The sequence below is a fragment of the Homarus americanus genome, unplaced genomic scaffold (assembly GCF_018991925.1).
Source record: "Homarus americanus isolate GMGI-L3 unplaced genomic scaffold, GMGI_Hamer_2.0 scaffold40730, whole genome shotgun sequence".
Taxonomy (NCBI): domain Eukaryota; kingdom Metazoa; phylum Arthropoda; class Malacostraca; order Decapoda; family Nephropidae; genus Homarus; species Homarus americanus.
Genome location: NW_024752855.1, coordinates 66,146 through 89,152, shown reverse-complemented (window position 1 = coordinate 89,152; position 23,007 = coordinate 66,146). Strand labels below are relative to the sequence as shown.

Genomic DNA, 23,007 nt, shown 5'->3' with positions numbered 1-23,007 from the left:
GAGGTGTGGCAGCAAGAAGGTGGTGGTGGTAGCAGAGGAGGAGGTGGGGCAGCAAGAAGGTGGTGGTGGCAGCAGAGGTAGGATGAGGTGGTGGCAGCAGGAGGAGGTGGTGGCAGCAGAGGTGGTGGTGGCAGCAGAGGTGGGATGAGGTGGTGGCAGCAGAGGGAGGTGGTGGTGGCAGCAGAGGGAGGTGGTGGCAGCAGAAGGTGGTGGTGGTAGCAGAGGGAGGAGGTGGTGGCAGCAAGAGGTGGTGGTGGTGGTGGCAGCAGAGGTAAGGGGCGACAGAGTAATGATATGTGTATAGTATTAGGTAAGGTGGTGTAGGTATGAGCTGTGCGTCACCACCCACAGTAATGCCCTGGAGTATATGGCCCCGCACGCCCGCCCATGTCACGCACCGCCTCCCCCGTGTATATATAGTGGTCACCGCTGTAATCGCTTCCAATCGCTTTAGTAACGGACTGAGCCGTTCATTTGAGGCTTTGGTAAACCAGAGGAAAAAAAAAACATGACAGAATATAAATAACCTGATAAACACACACACACACACACACACACACACACACACTTTTTTTTTCAATTTCTATCATAATTCCTGATAATTTAACCTCTTTTCCTCATATTAACGCTCAAACTTTAATCCTTGTTTCATGGTCGATCCTCATATACATAAAACACACACACACACACCACAAAAAAACACCTTAGTTACCCAAAGGTGAATCATCAGTTATTCTTGATCAACGACCTAATTTTATCCCCATTGAATTAAAGCGAGTCACGTGTATATTGGAAAATCTCGTTTTAAGCTTAAGCTGTCATGTGATCTACATAGTTGGTGTGTGTGTGTGTGTGTGTGTGTGTGTGTGTGTGTGTGTGTGTGTAAGAACAAAAGACGTTTATAGTGTGTTTAAGGACCCAAATATCAAGTCTCAACCTCCCAATGAACTCCTTTAAATGAACCCCAATCAACACCCACCAATGAACCCCTACACGAACCCCCAATCAACACCCACCACTAAACCCCTAAAATGAAACCCTTAAATCAACACCCACCAATGAACCCCTAAATGAACCCTAATCAACACCACCAAACAACCCCTAAATGAACCCTTTCAATCAATTAAAACATCCAGTAATGACCCCTTGAAGGAGCCTTTAAACTAACCCTTAAATATAATACACCCACCGATGAACACCTAAAATGAACCCTTAATTAACACCCACCAATGAACCCCTAAAATGAACCCTTAATCAAGTAAAACACCCAGTAGTGAACCCCGAAACTGAGCCCTTAAACCGAACCCTTAAACTGAACCCTTAAACTGAACCCTTAATCAAGTAAAACACCCAGTAGTGAATCCCGAAACTGAACCCTAAAACAGAACCCTTAGACTGAACCCTTAATCAAGTAAAACACCCAGTAGTGAACCCCGAAACTGAAACCCAAAACTGAACCCCTAAACCGAACCCTTAAACTGAACCCTTAGACAAGTAGAACAGTACCAGTGGAGACAGTGCAGTGTCGGGCCGCCTCTGAAGTGCCTGACCTGTACACAAATAAGGTGTTCATAGTGTACACGACCAGCATGTATACATTACTGTGTATAACCTTCAGTAACAGGTATACACTCTCATGTATACTTGTTTTGGTTGTGGTGGAGGTTGTGGTGGTTGTGTTGTGATTGTAGGTATGATGGTGTGGAAGTTGTAGTAGTGACTATGAGGGGTGTGATGGTGATGGTGGTTGTGGTGGTTGTTGTGTGAGGGCTGTGGTGGTGATGGTGGTTGTGGTATTGTAGTGGTGATGGTGGTTGTTGTGTGAGGGCTGTGGTGGTGATGGTGGTTGTAGGGGGTGTTAGTGGTTGTGGTGGTTTTGGGGGGGGTTAATAATTGTGGTGGATGTGGTTGCGATGGTGATATTGATAGTGAAAATGGTATAATTGTGATGATGGTGGCGGTAGTATTGGTCTTAATGGCGCTGGTAGCTGTGGTGGTGACAATGGTGGTAATGGTTTTGGTAGGTCTTTCGTGGAAGCGGTGATGGTATCTATGGCATTACTAGTGATGGGTATGGTGGTATTAATGGTGGTAATGGCGCCGGTGGTTTTTCCATTAGCGTAATACCCGAGTGGCGGACGGGACACCATTAAGTACCAAGACTAACCTAGTGACGCCCTCAGCCCTAAGAGACGGCCCTGCGAGGTACCACTTACCCTTTACCCTTCTGAGTCAAGGTGCCATCTGTCCCTACAATGGCATTAAAAGGTTATGAGATATAATGGTCGCTGGTACTGTTATTTATCCATGATCTAATCTATCCCCTAACCACACCTAACCTAACCACACCTAGCCACACCTAACCTAACCACACCTAGCCACACCTAACCTAACCTAACTAAATCCGAAGGAAGGGAGATATCAGGGTCATGGAGTAGAAAGGAAGAGGTCAGGGGGAAGGAGGGGGTCAAGGAGGAGAAAGAAATCAGGGGAAAGGGGGGTCAGAGGGGAAAAAGAGGGTCAGGGGAGAAGAGGTCAGGGGGAGTGAGAAAAAGGATTTTGGGAGGGGTAGGGGAGGGGGGGAGGGAGGGTGTCTGGGAGAACAGGAAGGGGGTAAAAGGGGGAGGAGAGGAGGCATGGGGGAGGAGGGGGGGGTCAGGGGGGAAGAGGGACAGGGGTCAAGGAGGGAGGGGAGGGGTCAGGGGAAGGGAAGGGTCAGGGGGGAGGGGGGCTGGGGAGGGAAGGCCGGGGAGGGGGAGGAGGGAGGAGGTCAGGGGAGGGAGGTCAGGGGGGAGGGGAGAGGGGGCGCTGGGGGAAGAGGATGGGGTCGGGGAGGAGGGGAGGGGAGGTCAGGGGAGGGAGAGGGAAGGGGTCAGGGGAAGGAGGGGATGGGGTCGAGGAGGAGTGGGATGGGGGTGGACAGAGGAGGAGGAGGAAGGGGGAGAGGTGGGGAAGGGAAGGAGGAGGTGGTGGTGCCATATGAGGAAGAGAGTGAAATTGTGACCCTTAACCTCCTGACTGTGGGAAGGCGTGGTTGTGCCTCCTCTTCATCCTCCTTCTTCTCTTTCTATCACTTTAAAACAGCCCCATCTCTACTCCCCATCACTTTAAACAGCCCCATCTCTACCCCATCACTTTAAAAACAGCCCCATCTCTAACCCATCACTTTAAAACAGCCCCCATCTCTACCCCCCATCACTTTAAAATATTCCCCATCTCTAACTCCATCACTTTAAAAACAGCCCCATCTCACCCCATCACTTTAAAACAGCCCCATCTCTAACCCATCACTTTAAAACAGCAGCCCCATTTCTACCCCATCACTTTAAAACAGCCCCATCTCTAACCCATCACTTTAAAACAGCCCCATCTCTAACCCATCACTTTAAAACAGCCCCATCTCTAACCCATCACTTTAAAACTGCCTCAGCGCTGTACCATCACTTTAAAACTGCCTCAACACTGTACCATCACTTTAAAACTGCCTCAGCACTGTACCATCACTTAAAAACAACCCCATCTCTTTAAAACAGCCGAGCCCCTATCTCTGTCTCCTGAGCCCCGGGTGGAAGTCAAGATGCAGGTCTCGTTATAAATTTCATGGATGAGAACACACACGCCCCTCACCTTCACCTCCCGTGTGTGTGTGTGTTGGAGGCGGTGGTTACTGTACTAGTCCACCCCTCCATCTACTGCCCTCCCCTCCTCCCCTACCTCCTCTTCCTTCTGTCCATTTACTGCCAGCCCTTCTTCCTCTTTCCCTCCCCTACTGCCTTCCCCTTCCTTCTGTCCATCTACTCCCTTCTACTTCCTTCCTTCCCTGCCTTCACATTCCCTTCATCCTCCTTCCTCCTGTGGTTGTCTGTCTAAACATTGAGAGCATCACCGTATCATCCTGGAAATATAATGTGTTCTATTGTATGTCGTACGGTGTCCTACGATGTCCTACTGTGTGTGGCGGTGTCCTGTGTAACCAAGTATCCTTCACCCAGAAACCAAGAAAGTCTCTCTCTCTGTATATCCTTCAGGATCTTTGTTTGTAATTTAGAAAGTCCTTCCTTTGGTGTCCTACTCTACCCTATATCTCTGGATGTCATACGATACCTGTCTCTCTGTATCCTTCTGTAGCTTTCCTGCTGCAGTGTACACTGTTCTCCGCCTGGCTCACAACACGCCCCTCCTTCCCTTCTGCGCCTTAAGATAGTTCCTCGTGGGTCAGCCGTCATGAGGTCAGGTGCTCACGACAGTCCGTAAATTAAGGTATCTCCTATTGTGCTTCCTTCCTCTCCAGCCTTGGATACCCTGACCCTGCATCCTAAGGCAACCCCCCTCTCCTCCTCCTCTGCTTGAATAGGAGGAGGGGGGGGGGGGCGGTCGGGGGCACTGAGAGTAGCAACAAGTCTGGTCGGTCTTCCAGACCAATCCTCCGCCATTATTTATGCCCTTAGTGAGCGCCGCCACCACCAGGGGGACACTGGTAACGAGATATCAACTGCCATCAATTCTCTCTCAAGGGCTGGTGATCACTGCCTCAAGTGGATGCCGCGCGTAGCACAGTAAGGAGACTTGGGTGTGACAACTCATTTCGTAAACATATTTTGTATCGGCTCAGCGTGGTGTCTGACGCTGTACATAGACCGACATACAGTTACCACTCTTAAGAAAGATATATTTAAGTATTACAAACTGGTGTTAGTGGTTTATCTTTACAGAGGCGCCGCGTGCCTCACACTGACCACCACCCCAGCAGACATTTGTGGTATCTGGCGGCCGAAGTGTTCACCCCGCCAGAGCCCGAGTGCCTGCTGGTGACTGCCTACTGAAGCCCACGCCACCGCCACTGCCGAGCAGGATAGGGTGTACGCCAAGCAAAACGGGATGTGGGCCGGGCAGAACGTGGGTGTGGACCGAACAGGATGGGGTGTGGGCTGGACAGGACGAGGGTGTGGGCCGGACAGAACGGATTGTGGGCCGGGCAGGACGAGTTGTGGGCCAGGCATGACGGGTGTGGGTCGGACAGAACGGGTTGTGGGCCAAAGCAGGACAAGCAGTGGCCTATACGGTGTTGTGTGTCCCGTCTCTTTAATTAAGTCAGCCGGGCGTGAACCACCAGACACCATCACTGACAAGAGCTACAAGACTTTATCATTAATGACCTTCTGAGGCTCACATTACTACCTGGTTTGTTTTAATTATCACAAACACCTGTCACACCTGTCAACTGACCAGTCACACACACACACACATACATACATATACAACCCCACACACACACACACACACACACACACACACTGACAGACCATCCGCACACACACACACACACACACACACACACACACACACACACACACACGTACGTTCTCCTCAGCTTGATTTTCAGAGTAAAGGCAGTATAATAAAATAAATCTTAAGCTATATTCTTCTGCCAGACTCTGGCCCTTCTCTCAGAGCTCGCCCCCGTGACAGGTCGTGTGCACTTGAGTATGTCGGCAACAAGGAGGCAGACAGCACCCCCTGGTGAAATTTCTACCACACAACCACCCTCCTGTCTCCTACTCTTCCTCCTCCCCCTATCATCCTCGCCCCCTCCTAGATGTCCTTCTCCACCACCTTACCACCTCCTGCAGGTCAGCTTCTTCCTCCTCCTCCAGATCCTTCCCTCCCCAGGTCACTAACATTCTTCCTTACCTTAACCTAACCTAACCTAACCTAACCTAACCTTACCTTAACCTAACCTTACCTTAACCTAACCTAACTTAACCTCCCTATCTATAAATTTGTTCATCTATTTACATAACTATATATTCATAAGACAGTCCACCAAGGAGTAGGATTATCCTCGGCTATATTTACCAAGCACTATATTTCCTTAGTCTATTTAGTAGTGAGCTGGATGGACCAAGCCCCTCTACACACACACACACACACACACACACACACACGAACGTATAAGAACAAAAACAACTTTTAAAAATATACAAACATACAAAACAGGTTGAGCAGCAGGGCGTCAGGAGATAAGTTCCGGACGTCACAAGCAAGAAAGAGAAGAGGCGGCGACTAAGATTATCCTGGTGATGCCTCTTGACCCCTGGGGGCTCCGTGACGTCACATGTCAACAAACCCGAGGCAACCAATGGCGCCACAGATACTGGTTCCTCCACAGTGGGTTGTTGTTGTCGCTATTTGATACAGAGTCCCCAGGTCGTGACCATCACCAACAAGGTACACAAACAATGATAATAGATCGTGGTGTAAAGTCAGTATATGTTAACTCATAAAATAGCTTAAACACTGACAGTAACGCAGCTGTTTCTGTCGGCCACAAACTGTAATGTTATAAATTACTTCCATTTTAACTAGTGCTATTATTATTATTATTATTATTATTATTATTATTATTATTATTATTATTATTATTATTATTAACGTCTATAATTATTGTCTCGTAAAGATAAAATAAAATACTAATGGGATAATAACGTCTTCTCTCTTTCTCCCTCTCAGGCTCTGCCTCCCTCTCTCCCTACCTGGCCTGTCTCTCTACCTCCCTGACCTGCTTCCCTCTCTCCCTCCTTACCTGGCCTGCCTCGCTCTCTCCCTGCCTGGTCTAGCCTGCCTCGCTCCCTCCCTTCCTGCCTGGCCTGCCTCGCTCTCTCCCTCCCTGCTCCTCTACCCCTGGCCTGCCTCGCTCTCTCCCTCCCTGCCTGGCCTGCCTCGTTCTCCTACCTGGCCTGTCTCCCTACCTCCTGGCCTGACTCCTTGCTCTCTCCCTGGCCTGCCTCGCTCTCTCCCCTGCCTGGCCTGTCTCCCCTACCTCCTGGCCTGCCTCCCTCATTCTCTCCCTGCCTGGCCTGTCTCCCTGCCTCCCTGGCCTGCCTCCTCGGCCTGCCTGCCTCTCTTCCTCCTGCCTGGTGCTCCTCCTCCCTCCCTGCCTGGCCTGCCTCGCTCTCCCTGCCTGGCCTGCCTCCCTCCCTGCTTGGCCTGCCTCCTCGCTCTCTCCCTGCCTGGCCTGCCTTGCTCCCTCCCTGCTTGGCCTGCCTCCCTCCTCTCTCCCTGCCTGGCCTGCCTCCCCTCCTCCTGGTCCCTCCCTCTGCTCTCTCCCCAGCCTGGCCTGCCTCCCTCGCTCTCTCCCCTGCTTGGCCTGCCTGCCTCGCTCTGCCTGCCTCGCTCTCCTCCTCTCTCCTGCCTGGCCTGCCTCGCTCTCTCCCTCCTGTCTGCCTGCCTGGCCTGCCTCGCTCTCTCCTGCCTGGCCTGCCTCGCTCTCTCCCTGCCTGCCTGCCTGGCCTGCCTCGCTCTCTCCCTCCCTGCCTGCCTCGGCCTGCCTCCTGCCTCTCTCTCCTGCCTGCCTGGCCTGCCTCCTGCCTGCCTCTCCTCTCCCCTGCCTGCCTGGCCTGCCTCGCTCTCTCCTCCTGCCTGCCTGGCCTGCCTCGCTCTCTCCTCCTGCCTGCCTGGCCTGCCTCGCTCTCTCTCCTCCCTGCCTGCCTGGCCTGCCTCGCTCTCTCCCTCCCTGCCTGCCTGCCTGCCTCGCTCTCTCCCTCCCTGCCTGCCCTGGCCTGCCTCGCTCTCTCCCCCCTGCCTGCCTGGCCTGCCTCGCTCTCTCTCTCTCCTGCCTGGACTGCCTCGCTCTCTCTCTCTCCTGCCCTGGACTGCCTCTCTCCCTCCCTGCCTGGCCTGCCTCCCTCCGTCTCCCTCTCCACCACAGTAACTAATAATTAGGTCACAACACCCCCCTCCCCCACACACCCTCAGCCTCCATCTATTGTGCTCCACGTAATACACCATTGTCACTGTGGCCGTGTGATGGGGTCGTAATACTCTACTGGAGGCCGTCGATGACAACATATACCAGGAAGAATAACCCTGGAGTGGAGAGCCTCAATGATGGTAGCTTACTCCAGTGAATAAATAGTTAAATTAGAGACTTAATGTTAATTTTGTCCCCAACTGATGCTAAGTTAACGTATCTAATAATAATTTATCCTGTGTATAAATTTAATATTATTTCTTGTAGTTTATTTTTGTACTGTAACTTAAGTGAATAATTTAAGAGTTTAGGAGAAATATTCAATGTAGGGACTTTTGATAATTCACTGAGTATCTGTTAAAATGTTTGTCGTTCAGCGGACCACGGACCCACTGTGGCTGATAACTGTTGAAGGAGACAATGTTAACCTCTACAGCAGTGACCAGTGTCAATAGTGAGGCTGTCAACACCTATGTACATTGAAACATGAGATACCACACACCCACACACACCCACACACCCCTTCCTCACCCTCCCCACTCCTTTCCACACCTACACCGCCGAAGCTCTCAGGGCGTAATCATTAGTCCAGCGCCAGTATATTGTTCTTAACCTCGTGGGCATCAGTTTCCTCCACACACACACACACACACACACACACACACACACACTCCTGGGTACATGTAGCAAATGTATAATCTACACAACCAGAATTAACTAGATAATCAGCAACTAAGCACACCTTACCACAACCTTCTCACGTGCTAGAGGACAGACCTGTACCTGAGTGGAATTAACCCCTGTATCTCACCCGCAACAGACTTAAGTAGCCATACAGTGTGTTATATTTTGGTAGATAAATAGAAAAGCCAAATAGTGTTTATGTGAACAGTAAATACTATTAAATAAATGCGAAGTAACTACAAAAGTTACAAGGTACTAGCTGGAGGGAACACCAGCTAGTACAGGGTGACTAGTATATGTGATTACCTGACATTCCTTACCTATAAATATATACACCAGGAGGAAATTAATGTACCGGCACTGTAATAAACACAATATATTGGTTATTTTACATGTTTTGGGTCAAGCCTTTCAACCATGGACTACCAACCAAACCCAAGCGGCGCTCAATACCTCGACTACCGAAAAAATATACACCAACCAATCCCAGAACCTCTCGTATTTCCCCTTTATTAATTTCACCTCCTCCCCTTTCTCTTCCTCCTCATTCTTCACTTTTTCTTTCTCCTCCCCCTCCATCACCTTAACCACCTCCTCCTCCTCCTCCACCTTTTCTTCCTCTTCCTCCTCCACCTTTTCTTCCTCTTCCTCCTCCATCACTTTAACTATCTCTTCCTCCTCCTCTTTCTCTACCTTTTCTTCTTTCTCCTCCTTCACCTTATCTACTTCCTTCTCCTTCATTTTTTCTTCCTCTTCCTTTTCTTCTTTGTTCTCCTCATCCTCCCTCTCCTGCTCCTCTTCCTCATCTTTCACCAACCAAATTCAGAAGGTCAATAGCATCACGAGGGAGGCGAGAATAAATATATATTAACCCCATATATCGGAGGACGCATTTAATATATACTTATTTTTACCCCCAATAAGATATAGTAAGAGAAATTACGTGTAATATTTCAATGTGATTCTGATCTTTTAAAATGCTAGTTTTTGCACAACGTAGAACTCCTGATACGTAATTTGTCTTAGTATGCCTTATTGTGGGTAAAAACAAGTAAATAAGTGTTCTCTGGACCGCCAGGTTCTTCACGACCTCCATGATGGGATTCCCACTATTGTTCTTGGCGACTTTAATGCCCGCCATCCCACTCTTACTCCGGATCATCCCACGCCATGTACCCTTAACGGATCACATCTCTCACAGTTTCTTAATGGGGATGATGATGTTCGCTTTCTTTGTCCTGACGATCCTACTCGCCTCCCCCATAGTTTCCTTGATGTTGGCTTACTATTGAACGGTCATATCTCCTTTCATCCTACCGTCTGCACCGAGCCTGCTCTGTATAGTGACCATCTTGCCGTTACTACCCATCTCAGGCTCTCCTTCTCTGCCCCGACATCAGCTCCTTATCGATTCCCTCGCCTTCGTCTCACACAAGATGCTGTTCCTTCCTTTACCCAATACCTTTCTACCTGGGCAGATTCCTATGTTGTCCCCCAGTCCCTTGACTCTTACAGCTCTGATTTTGTTGATGCCGTGTATGACTCTGTCAATCGCGCTACCCCTCCACGCCCTCCCCGTCACCCCAGAAGTGCCACCAACTACTGGTATCGTATCCCTGCCATGAGACATCTCCGGCAGGTAACCCGTGATCTCCACTCTGCCATACGGAGGTCTCGGTCTTCAGAGGACTGGGAAGACTTAAAAATTGGTGCTCCTTTGCAACTCAGGAGCGCCGTCGGACAAGGCGGACTAATATGCTATACGGGGTACTCGACGGAGGCCTCCTCCCCACCCTGACCCCGCCTCCCTTGCCTGCTCTTTAATGGAGGACTGGGCACGAGCTTCCTCCCCTGAGGCACTTCCAGATCCAATGCAGGAGGCAGTGCAGGCCCGCATCGATGCGTCTGAGCCTGTTGTTCGTGCTGCTCTTACCTCCCCTGCCCCCACTGATCATCCCATCACACAGTTCGAGCTTGGCAGTGCTCGTCGCTCTAGAAAAGACACCTCTCCTGGGGATGATCAGGATAACCTACTCCGTCCCTGCCAACGCCTGTACTAATATTCCTAACGGGCCCTTTGCTTACCTCTACAATATGTCTTATGAACATGGGGGTTCTCCTCTGTCCAACTGAAAAAAATGCCATTATCCCCATCCCCAAGCCGGTAGATCCTGGGAAATATCGACCCATTAGTCTTGCACTTCCTGTGTTTGCAAGATAATGGAGAGGGTACTCCATCGTCGCCTCTTCAATAACCATAGCGGCTTCCACAACCTCATCGGTTTCTATTCAACATCGCAGCACACAGCACACTCCATTGCTTCCTTTTTATTGCAGGTAACCAGACTGCCTGCGTCTCCGTCTTTCCTTGATATCAAGGGAGCCTTTTGATACGGCTCAGCCTGCCCTCATTTCAGCTGGAACTTGCGCGGTTAGGGGTTACTAAAGGAGACTTCTACAATGGATCGCTCTCTACCTCACTGACGTCAGGCCCGTTCGCGTTGAAGGCTCTATGTCTCCTGTCTCAAGAAATGAACCTCGAGACCCTCAAGGTGGAGACCTGTCCCACCTTGTTTAAAACTCCTATGCACTCCATTGCATCTCTCCTGCACGACAGAAGTTGTCCACTCAGGATATGCTGACGATGTCCCTCCTCGAAGCTCCTGGACTGCTCCCAGCATGCAGGGAAGCTCCTTGATCTGGTCTCCAGAGAGTGTGATTCACTTGGCTTCTCTTTTCAACTGGTGAAAACAAAAGCTATGTGGCACGGTCGTTGTACCTCCACCCCCCTTCTATCAGGAACGCTCCTTGGGCTAAGAATGAGACAAAAATACCTGTGTGTATGTAACTCGCACATCGTTGTCGATCCCTGAAGTCCGCTATCTTCGAGACATGCTTCGGTGTCTCGCTCCCCTCTACTATGTGCAGGGGTTCCTTGGTGCCACCATCCCTGTACTTCTCTCACCATGTATGTCCATTGTCTGTTCCTGTACGACTACGCCACCTGCCCTGCTCAACATTGGTCGGACTGCTGTCAACCGTCTCTGAAGTTATCCAGAGTGAAAGCTGCTCGTATCATCCTTGGGGCCCTCAGTGACACACTCCACTTCTATATACCGAACTTGGTCTTTCCTCTTACAGGATCGTGTCCAGGAGTTTTCAATTTAAAACTCGTCGATTCTACGGGATCTCGAAAATCCATATGCGTCCAAACCAATCCTTGACTCCTGCTGTCCGAGACTGACTCCATCTAGAAGACAGTGGCGAGGGTCACCTTGATCCGAGCCTTTCAGGAACACACGAGACTCCTTTTGCCTGATATTGTTGTCACCCCTGCTGTTGGCCTGTCTCCTTTCCTCCCTGGCTGATTTTCAACCTGAAGTGACGTTCTCGGTGGACTGCCCCTGAAATCCCAGGTAAACCCCTGGTATTCTCTCTCTCTGCAAATACCACCTCTCTCCAGGATCGCTCACTGGTCCCCAGGTAGGGGCTGTCCCCACACTGATGGTTCTGCGACCTCATTACAGTAGGCCGGGGCTGGTGTCTACATCGCCCGTCCTGATGCCCTGAGCCTATCAAACTGTCTTCAGGAGTTTCTGACGGGGCATCCCTCCACTCCAGCTGAACTATCAGCCCCCTCCTTGCTGCCCCTTCGTTGAGGAAGAAGCAGATGGCTTTTGCCCTTGCTGGTTCTTTGCTGTGATCTCCAGGGTCTGCTCGACGCAATCAATTTTGGATCAGGTACAAGGACCATCCTCCGAATACGAGGGTTAACATCCACACTTCAGGATACAGGCCGTCCCAGGACATTATTCCTATGGATACCCAGTCATGTCGGTATCTTGGGGAATGAGGCAGCAGGATGGCTCTGCCAAGACTGGCTGTACCAAGGCCACACCTGACTACGTTGTTCCTCGAACACTTTTGCATAAGGACCCAAATTCGCCGCAAACAGAGAGAAGTCAAAAGCAGCCATCCCCTGCGGACTCCCTGCCCACCAGGTACGATGTCTTCCTAAAACTCCTAATCTCGTATGCTCCATATGGAAAGGGTCGCAGTGTATTTTGGATTATGCCTCTGTATCATCATTGGGTATGACTTTTGTTAGAGATTGGTATCCCCACATCCCTGAGCACAGTTTTGTGCAATATGAAGATCTGACAGCAGCACCCTTATCCACTACCCTGTTCCCACACACAACGCTTCAGACGCCTGCTGGATCAATTACCCACGACCTCTTATTAGAGACACGATGATCATCCTCCCCATACTGGCTGGCCAGATATTTGTAAATAATATTGGATTATGTGTTACAATATCCTTCCTTCCTTAGGGCTTTAGTAAGCCCCTTTATAATATTTATATTGTATATACTTGTCACACTTTTGCCAGATGCTTCTGGTGTCATTGTACAGGGTACTAAGTGACAGCACTAGGATCCCGCTTCCTCTATCAAGGAATAAACAATTGAAATTGAAATTGAAATTTATAAGTATATATTAAATGCGTTCTCCGAAAGCGTGAATTTGCTACCAGAGTTTAATAGTTAAATCATGGGTAAGATTTCTGATAAACTTCCTACTTGCTCATGTTTGAAATAATAAATGTATGTATCTTTATATAATTTAGCTAAATATCTTTCTCGTCAGAAACGGTCATACCAACGATTATGAATAAACTCCCTTAGAAATACATCATTACTTCAGGACGAAATCGGACAGATTTACAACAGCCAATCAGCTGTAACTCTTGAGCAGGGGGCGGAACAACTGTGAACATGTGGTACTAGAGTTGTAGAGAACATGTACAGTCGAGGTCAAAAGTTTTCTACCTCCCTTAATGAAGCAGCTTCGACCCCAAATGAAACACAACAGTCAGGGTAAGTCAGTTCGGAGACTCATTAACGTGACTCAGTTTTACGACGGAGAGCAAACTTTTGTCCGCGACTGTACATGGTGAGCGAGATAATACAGACATATATTTAGATAGCTACAGTATACAGTAGAAGGGAGCCTTCTGAAACTTACCTGTAATATGTGGCATGGAGGCATAGCAGAGCAGGTAAGGTTATAATTAGTCCTTGTTCACTATTACTACTACCCACTTTCACCAACCAGTATCACCACACGTTCACCACACTCACTATCACCACAACACTATCACCAGCCCGGCACAAGTGATCCCATCTGAAGTAAGTCTGGCGTGAAGCTGGACCACTTGTATTTACCTGAAGTATTTTTGGTATATAACATTTACGCAAGTTTGTTAATTATACAGCATGTACACACACATCCTGGCAACATTACAACATGTACACACACATCCTGGCAACATTACAACATGTACACACACATCCTGGCAACATTACACCATGTGCACACACATCCTGGTAACATTACAACATGTACACACACATCCTGGCAACATTACAACATATAATACACATATCCTGGCAACATTACAACATGTACACACACATCCTGGTAACATTACACTGTACACACATCCTGGCAACATTACAACATGTACACACACATCCTGGCAACACAGTTCACACCTGGCAACATTACAGCATGTACACACACCCTGGCAACATTACAACATGTACACACACATCCTGGCAACATTACACCATGTACACACACATCCTGGCAACACACATACACACACATCCTGGCAACATTACACCATGTGCACACACATCCTGTATTAATACACCGTGTACACACATCCTGGCAACATTACAACATGTACACACACATCCTGGCAACATTACAACATGTACACACACATCCTGGCAACATTACAATATGTTCACACACCCTGGCAACATTACAGCATGTACACACACCCTGGCAACATTACAACATGTACACACCCCTGGCAACATTACAACATGTTACACACACATCCTGGCAACATTACACACACACATCCTGGCAACATTACAACATGCACACATCCTGGCAACATTACACCATGTGCACACACATCCTGGCAACATCACAACATGTACACACACATCCTGGCAACATTACAACATGTACACACATCCTGGTAACATTACACCATGTACACACATCCTGGCAACATTACAACATGTACACACACCCTGGCAACATTACAACATGTACACACACCCTGGCAACATTACAGCATGTACACACACTGGCAACATTACAGCATGTACACACACCTGGCAACATTACAACATGTACACACACCCTGGCAACATTACAACATGTTCACACACCCTGACAACATTACAACATGTTCACACACCCTGGCAACATTACAACATGTTCACACATCCTGGAAACATTACAACATGTACACACACTCCTGGCAACATTACAACATGTTCACACAACCTGGCAACTTACAAATATACACACACCCCAAGAAGACATAAACATGTTCACACACCTGGCAACATTACAACATGTTCACACACCCTGGCAACATTACAACATGTTCACATATCCTGGCAACATATAAATACACACACCCTGGCAACATTACAACATGTCTACACACCTGGCAACATTACAACATGTTCACACACACTGTGGCAACATACAACATGTTCACACACCCTGACAACACACATGTACACACACCCTGGCAACATTACAACATGTTCACGCACCCTGGCAACATAGCAACATGTTACACACCCTGGCAACATTACAACATGTTCACACACCCTGGCAACATTACAACATGTACACACACACCTGGCAAGAAATTACAACATGTACACACACCCTGGCAACATTACAACATGTTCACACACCCTGGCAACATTACAACATGTTCACGCACCCTGGCAACATTACAGCATGTACACACACTGGCAACATACAGCATGTACAACCCTGGCAACAATTACAACATGTACACACACCCTGGCAACATTACAACATGTTCACACACCCTGGCAACATTACAACATGTACACACACCTGGCAACATATAACATGTTCACACACCCTGGCAACATTACAACATGTTCACACACCTGGCAACATATAAACATGTACACACACTCATGGCAACACATAGCATGTACACACACCCTGGCAACATTACAGCATGTACACACAACTGCATACAACATGTACACACACTTGGCACACAACAACATGTTCACACACCCTGGCAACATTACAACATGTACACACACCCTGAGCAACATTACAACATGTACACACACCCTGGCAACACACATGTTCACACACCTGGCAATATAAATATGCACACACATGGCAACATAACATGTTCACACACCTGGCAACATTACAACATGTACACACACCCTGGCAATATATGTACACACACCCTGGAAACATTAAACATGTCACGCACTCTCATATAACATGTACACACACTTGCAACATACTTGCAACATGTACACACACACCCTGCAATATAACATGCACACACCTGGCAACATTACAACATGTACACACACCCTGGCAACACAACATGTTCACACACCTGGCAAACATTACAACATGTACACATACACTGGCACACACACACACACACTGGCAACATTATAACATGTACACACACCCTGGCAACATTCACCTGTACACACACCTGGCAACATTACACATGTACACACACACCCTGGCAACATGTACACACACCCTGGCACATAACATGTACACACACCCTGGCAACATTATAACATGTACACACACCCTGGCAACATTACAACATGTTCACATACTGCAACATTACATGTACACACACCTGGCAACATTACAACATGTACACACACTGGCAACATAACATACTACACACCTGGCAACATTACAACATGTTCACGCACCCTGGCAACATTACAACATGTACACACACTGGACAACATAAACATGTTCACGCACCCTGGCAACATACACATGTTCACACACCCTGGCAACATTACAACATACACATACAACACATAATACATGTTCACACCCTGGCAACATATATGTACACACACCTGGCACATTACAACATGTACACACATCCTGCAACATATATACACACACTGGCAACATACACATGTACACACACACCTCTGGCAACATTACAACATGTACACACACCCTGGCAACATTACAACATGTTCACACACCTGGCAACACAGCAACATGTACACACCTTAAGCAATACATGTACACACACCCTGGCAACATTACAACATGTACACACCCTGGGCAACAGCAACATGTTCACACACCCTGGCAACATTTAACATGTACACACACCCCTGGCAACATTACAACATGTTTACACACTCTGGCAACATTACAACATGTTCACACACCTGGCAACATTACAACATGTACACATACACATGTACACACACACCCTGGCAATATGTACACACACCCTGGCACATGTACACACACTCTGGCAACATATAACTGTACACATACACTTGGCAACATTACAACATGTTCATATCCTGCACATAACATGTATACACACCCTGGCAACATTACACATGTTCACATATATGGCAACATGTTCACACACCCTGGCAACATTACAAATATGTTCACATTTACACACACACACACACACACACACACACACACACACACACACACACACGACCACTTAACCCACAGGAGCACTTCATTGAAACCCACATGACATGAATAAGCTTTGATGAGCATCTACCTGAAACCCACAAGAGTTATGAGGTCCCAGAAACATCTCTCTGAAACCCACCTCAGCAGAAGGTCAAGGAGCACCTACCTTTAGCCAGTCGCGGAGCCAGGTGACGGTGGGTTTGGGGTCTCCCGCCACCTCACACTCGATGATCACCAGGTCACCCTCCTCAGCGTCGATGGTCCGCGGCTTCCTCACGAACATGGGCTCGTTGTTGTACCTGAAGGAGGCGGTGAAGGAACAAGGTCATTAAGTGTTACCAAGACAATATACTGATATACCAAAGTCACCACTAACAGCATCATGCTATACCAGTCTTACACCTGTTTTATACCTGTGCTGTACATATGTAGCGAGGTAATCACCCCCCCCCCCCCACTCACCATGACACAATAATATGCCCTAACCAAACACACACGTAATCACACACTCCAACTGTTGTGACGACCACAGGAAACTCCATAAGGTGTATCAACATAGAAGCCAACCCTGTATGACACTCCCTCACAACACAGATGGTTACTGACTCAACCATCAGCAGTAATGATCATTCCCAACAGCAGGTATTGATAGGGAGACACATTGACTCTTAACAGGGAATCGAAAACCCTGTTGTGGGATCAGTGTAAGAGAGTAATTAATCTCGGTAACAGTAAACAGTAAAGCAACAGATGTATAGATCACACCTGAAAATAGTAATTAATATCGGTAACAGGTAACACACCACCACTGGGGAAGTCACTTTACTGTACTCCTCCTGTGTAATATTCATCTCACCTATCCAGGAAATATGTCCGAAATAATTATTTTTGTTTTAAATAAAATGCTTGCGGGTTATGGTTGTAAAGAAAGGCGAAATAATAATAATAATGATAATAATAATAAAAATAATATTTTTTTTCTAAACAGTTACAGTATAGCAAACTTCTTCCCAACAGTCCAACAAGCTTACAGAAAAACAACATCGTCCGTGCCACTTACAGAACGTGTACGTGGGGCCACTTAGAGAACGTATACGTTGTGCTACTTACAGAACGTGTACGTGGGGGCAACTTACAAGGCGTGTACGTGGGGACCACTACCAGAAAATGTACGTGGGGGCCACTTACAGAACGTGTCCGTGGGGTGGCAGCACGCACCTGACCCATATATAGCGAGGTAAAGTAATTTGAATGTAACCAAATGAGCTGACAATTATACTTAACTCCTTATAAAAAATACAAGAGCGGAGTTTACTGCCCCATAACTCTCTCTCTCTCTCTCTTTCTTTTTCTTTATTTATTGTGTCTGTGTGTGTGTGTGTGTGTGTGTGTGTGTGTGTGTGTACTGTTTATGTATGTGTGTGTACTGTTCATGTATGTGTGTGAACTGTTTATGTATGTGTGTGTACTATTTATGTATGTGTGTGTACTATTTATGTATGTGTGTGTACTGTTCATGTATGTGTGTGTACTGTTTATGTATGTGTGTGTACTGTTTATGTATGTGTGTGTACTGTTTATGTATGTGTGTGTACTATTTATGTATGTGTGTGTACTGTTTATGTATGTGTGTGTACTATTTATGTATGTGTGTGAACTGTTCATGTATGTGTGTGTACTGTTTATGTATGTGTGTGTACTATTTATGTATGTGTGTGTACTGTTCATGTATGTGTGTGTACTATTTATGTATGTGTGTGTACTGTTTATGTATGTGTGTGTACTATTTATGTATGTGTGTGTACTGTTTATGTATGTGTGTGTACTGTTTATGTATGTGTGTGTACTGTTTATGTATGTGTGTGTACTGTTTATGTATGTGTGTGTACTGTTTATGTATGTGTGTGTACTGTTTATGTATGTGTGTGTACTGTTTATGTATGTGTGTGTACTGGTTATGTATGTGTGTGTACTATTTATGTATGTGTGTGTACTGTTTATGTATGTGTGTGTACTGTTTATGTATGTGTGTGTACTGTTTATGTATGTGTGTGTACTGTTTATGTATGTGTGTGTACTGTTTATGTATGTGTGTGTACTGTTTATGTATGTGTGTGTGTTTATGTATGTGTGTGTACTATTTATGTATGTGTGTGTACATGTATGTGTGTGTACTGTTTATGTATGTGTGTGTACTGTTTATGTATGTGTGTGTACTGTTTATGTATGTGTGTGTACTGTTTGTATGTGTGTGTACTGTTTATGTATGTGTGTGTGTTTATGTATATTATTATTGTACTGTTTACATGTATGTGTGTACTGTTTATGTATGTGTGTGTACTGTTCATGTATGTGTGTGTACTGTTCTAAATGTATGTGTGTGTTCGTGGCATGTGTGTACTGTTCATGTATGTGTGTGTGCTGTTCATGTACATGTGTACTGTTCATGTATGTGTGTGTACTGTTCATGTATGTGTGTACTGTTTATGTATGTGTGTGTACTGTTTATGTATTTTTATGTATGTGTGTACTGTTTATGTATGTGTACTTATTTATGTATGTGTGTGTACTGTTTATGTATGTGTGTGTACTGTTTATGTATGTGTGTGTACTATATGTATGTGTGTGTAATTGTTTATGTATGTGTGTAGTAATGTTTATGTATGTGTGTGTAATTGTTTATGTATGTGTGTACTGTTTATGTATGTGTGTGTGATTGTTTATGTATGTGTGTACTGTTTATGTATGTGTTGTTGTTTATGTATGTGTGTGTATGATGTATGTGTGTACTATGTATGTGTGTGTGTGTACTGTTTATGTATGTGTGTGTACAATTATTTGTATGTGTGTATTTATGTATGTGTGTACTATTTATGTATGTGTGTGTGACTGTTTATGTATGTGTGTGTACTGTTTATGTATGTGTGTGTGTACTGTTTATGTATGTGTGTATGTTTTGGTACTATTTATGTATGTGTGTGTATGTTTATGTATGTGTGTGTACTATTTATGTATGTGTGTGTACTGTTTATGTATGTGTGTGTACTATTTATGTATGTGTACTGTTTATGTATGTGTGTGTACTGTTTATGTATGTGTGTGTACTATTTATGTATGTGTTTGTATGTTTGTGTGTGTACTGTTTATGTATGTGTAATTGTTTATGTATGTGTGTGTACTGTTTATGTATGTGTGTACTGTTTATGTATGTGTGTACTGTTTATATGTGTGTGTACTATTTATGTATGTGTGTGTACTGTTTATGTATGTGTAAAATTGTTATGTATGTGTGTGTACTATTTATGTATGTGTGTGTACTGTTTATGTATGTGTGTGTACTGTTTATGTATGTGTGTGTACTGTTTATATGTGTGTGTACTGTTTATGTATGTGTGTACTATTTATGTATGTGTGTGTACTGTTTATGTATGTGTGTACTGTTTATGTATGTGTGTGAACTGTTTATGTATGTGTGTGTACTATTTATGTATGTGTGTGTGTATTGTTTATGTATGTGTGTGTAATTGTTTATGTATGTGTGTGTGTACTTATTTATGTATGTGTGTGTACTGTTTATGTATGTGTGTGTACTGTTTATGTATGTGTGTGTACTGTTTATGTATGTGTGTGAACTGTTTATGTATGTGTGTGTACTGTTTATGTATGTGTGTGACTGTTTGTTGGTGTGTGTTTATGTATGTGTGTGTACTTTTATGTATGTGTTTTGTTATGTATGTGTGTGTACTGTTTATGTATGTGTGTACTGTTTAGTATGTGTAATTGTGTATGTGTGTGTACTATTTATGTATGTGTGTGTACTGTTTATGTGTGTGTACTATTTGGTGTGTGTACTGTTCATGTATGTGTGTACTATTTATGTATGTACTGTTTATGTATGTGTGTGTACTATTTATGTGTGTGTACTGTTTGTATGTGTGTAATTGTTTATGTATGTGTGTACTGTTTTGTATTTATGTATGTGTGTGTACTGTTCATGTATGTGTGTGTACTATTTATGTATGTTTGTTTATGTATGTGTGTGTGTACTGTTTATGTATGTGTGTGTACTATTATGTATGTTTTTATGTATGTGTGTGTGTACTGTTTATGTATGTGTGTGTACTGTTTATGTGTGTGTGTGTACTTGTTTATGTAAGTGTGTGTACTTGTTTTGTATGTGTGTGTACTGTTTATGTGTGTGTAAAATTGTTTATGTATGTGTGTGTACTGTTTATATATGTGTGTACTGTTTATGTATGTGTGTACTGTTTATGTATGTGTGTACTGTTTATGTATGTGTGTACTATGTAATGTGTGTGTACTGTTCATGTATGTGTGTGTGTACTGTTTATGTATGTGTGTACTGTTATGTATGTGTGTGTACTGTTTATGTATGTGTGTGTACTGTTTATGTATGTGTGTAATTGTTCATGTATGTGTGTACTGTTATGTATGTGTGTCCCCAAAATTTAACACGACCAAATATTTAAACACAAACCCAAACACTTACAAAAAAACACACACAAGGAAAACACCAACACACACACAAAACCACAAAAACAGTGAATAAAATTAAGACGCCTAGAAACCGTGTTGGTAATTAGGGTTTCAGCCCAGACAGTCGCTAGAGACGTTTTCAGCGGCCGAGGTCTTAAATAACAATTATATATCGTAAAATTCAGACGTAAACACAAGTGGTTGAAAAGGTAGAGGAGAGTTAAGTTCCGTTTATTTAGTGTGGGTCAGCGTCACACTAGGTAATGGTAACAGTGGGTCAGTCACACTGGTAATGGGTAAGGGGTCAGCCGTCATGGTGGTAATGGTAACAGTGTGGGTCAGCCGTCACACTAGGTAATGGGTACAGTGTGGTAGCCGTCACACTAGGTAATGGGTACAGTGTGGGTCAGCCGTCACACTAGGTAATGGTAGTGTGGGTCAGCCGTCACATAGGTAATGGGCAGGGCCAGCCGTCATACTAGGTAATGGAACAGTGTGGGTCAGCCGTCACACTAGGTAATGGTAACAGTGGGTCAGCCGTCATACTAGGTAATGTACAGGGGTCAGCCGTCATAATAGGTAATGGTCAGTGGGTCAGCCGTCACACTAGGTAATGGTAACAGTGTGGGTCAGCCGTCACACGGTAATGGGTACAGTGTCAGCCGTCACACTAGGGTGGTAAGGGTGCCGTCACACTAGGTAATGGTAGTGGGTCGGTGGTGGTGTTGGTGGTAATGGTACAGTTGGTCAGCCGTCACATGGTGGCAGTGTGGGTCAGCCGTCACACTAGGTAATGGTAACAGTGTGGGTCCAGCCGTCACACTAGGTAATGGGTACAGTGTGGGTCAGCCGTCACACTGGAGTAATGGTAACAGTGTGGGTCAGCCATCACACTAGGTAATGAAGTAACAGTGTGGGTCAGCCCAAATCACACTAGGTAATGGTAACAGTGTGGGTCAGCCGTCACACTAGGTAATGGGTACAGTGTGAAGGTCATCGCATTAGGTAATGGTAACAGTGTGGGTCAGCCGTCACTAGGTAATGGGTACAGTGTGAGTCAGCCGTCACACTGGGTAATGGGTACAGTGTTGGGTCAGCCGTCACACTTGCTAGGTAATGAAGCTAACAATTATTGAGTCAGCCGTCACACTAGGTAATGGGTACAGTGTGGGTCAGCCGTCACGCGCCTGGTAATGGTAAGCAGTGTGGGTCAATACCGTCACACTGAGTAAGTGCAATTATTGATCAGCCTCACGCTAGGTAATGGTAACAGTGTGGGTCAGCCGTCACACTAGGTAATGGTACAGTGTGGGTCAGCCGTCACGCTAGGTAATGTGGTACAGTGTTAGATCAGCCGTCACATTAGGTAATGAATGGTACAGTGTGGGTCAGCCGTCACACTAGGTAAATGGTACGTTGTGGGTCAGCCGTCACACTAGGTAATGGGTAGAGTGTGGGTCAGCCGTCACACTGGTAATGGGT

The 23,007-nt window shown here is 45.9% G+C and overlaps 2 protein-coding genes across 2 annotated transcripts in view; both read right to left on the bottom strand.

The window, feature by feature from the left end:
- Positions 1–1,473: 1,473 nt before the first annotated feature.
- On the bottom strand, positions 1,474–11,636 carry LOC121855204 (histone H3.v1-like). Its single transcript, XM_042350069.1, has 4 exons — positions 11,574–11,636; positions 9,044–9,190; positions 6,750–6,816; positions 1,474–1,550 (listed from the first exon to the last, which is right to left on the bottom strand). Exons 1-4 carry the CDS (start codon positions 11,634–11,636, stop codon positions 1,474–1,476), a joined length of 354 nt encoding a protein of 117 aa, XP_042206003.1.
- Positions 11,637–17,179: 5,543 nt separating this feature from the next.
- The window catches only part of LOC121855202 (trichohyalin-like), a 67,860-nt gene continuing 62,032 nt past the window's right edge, over positions 17,180–23,007 (bottom strand). Inside the window, exon 26 of the mRNA XM_042350068.1 lies at positions 17,180–17,327. Within this exon, the coding sequence (XP_042206002.1) occupies positions 17,180–17,327 (148 nt within the window). The remainder of the gene's footprint in view (positions 17,328–23,007) is intronic.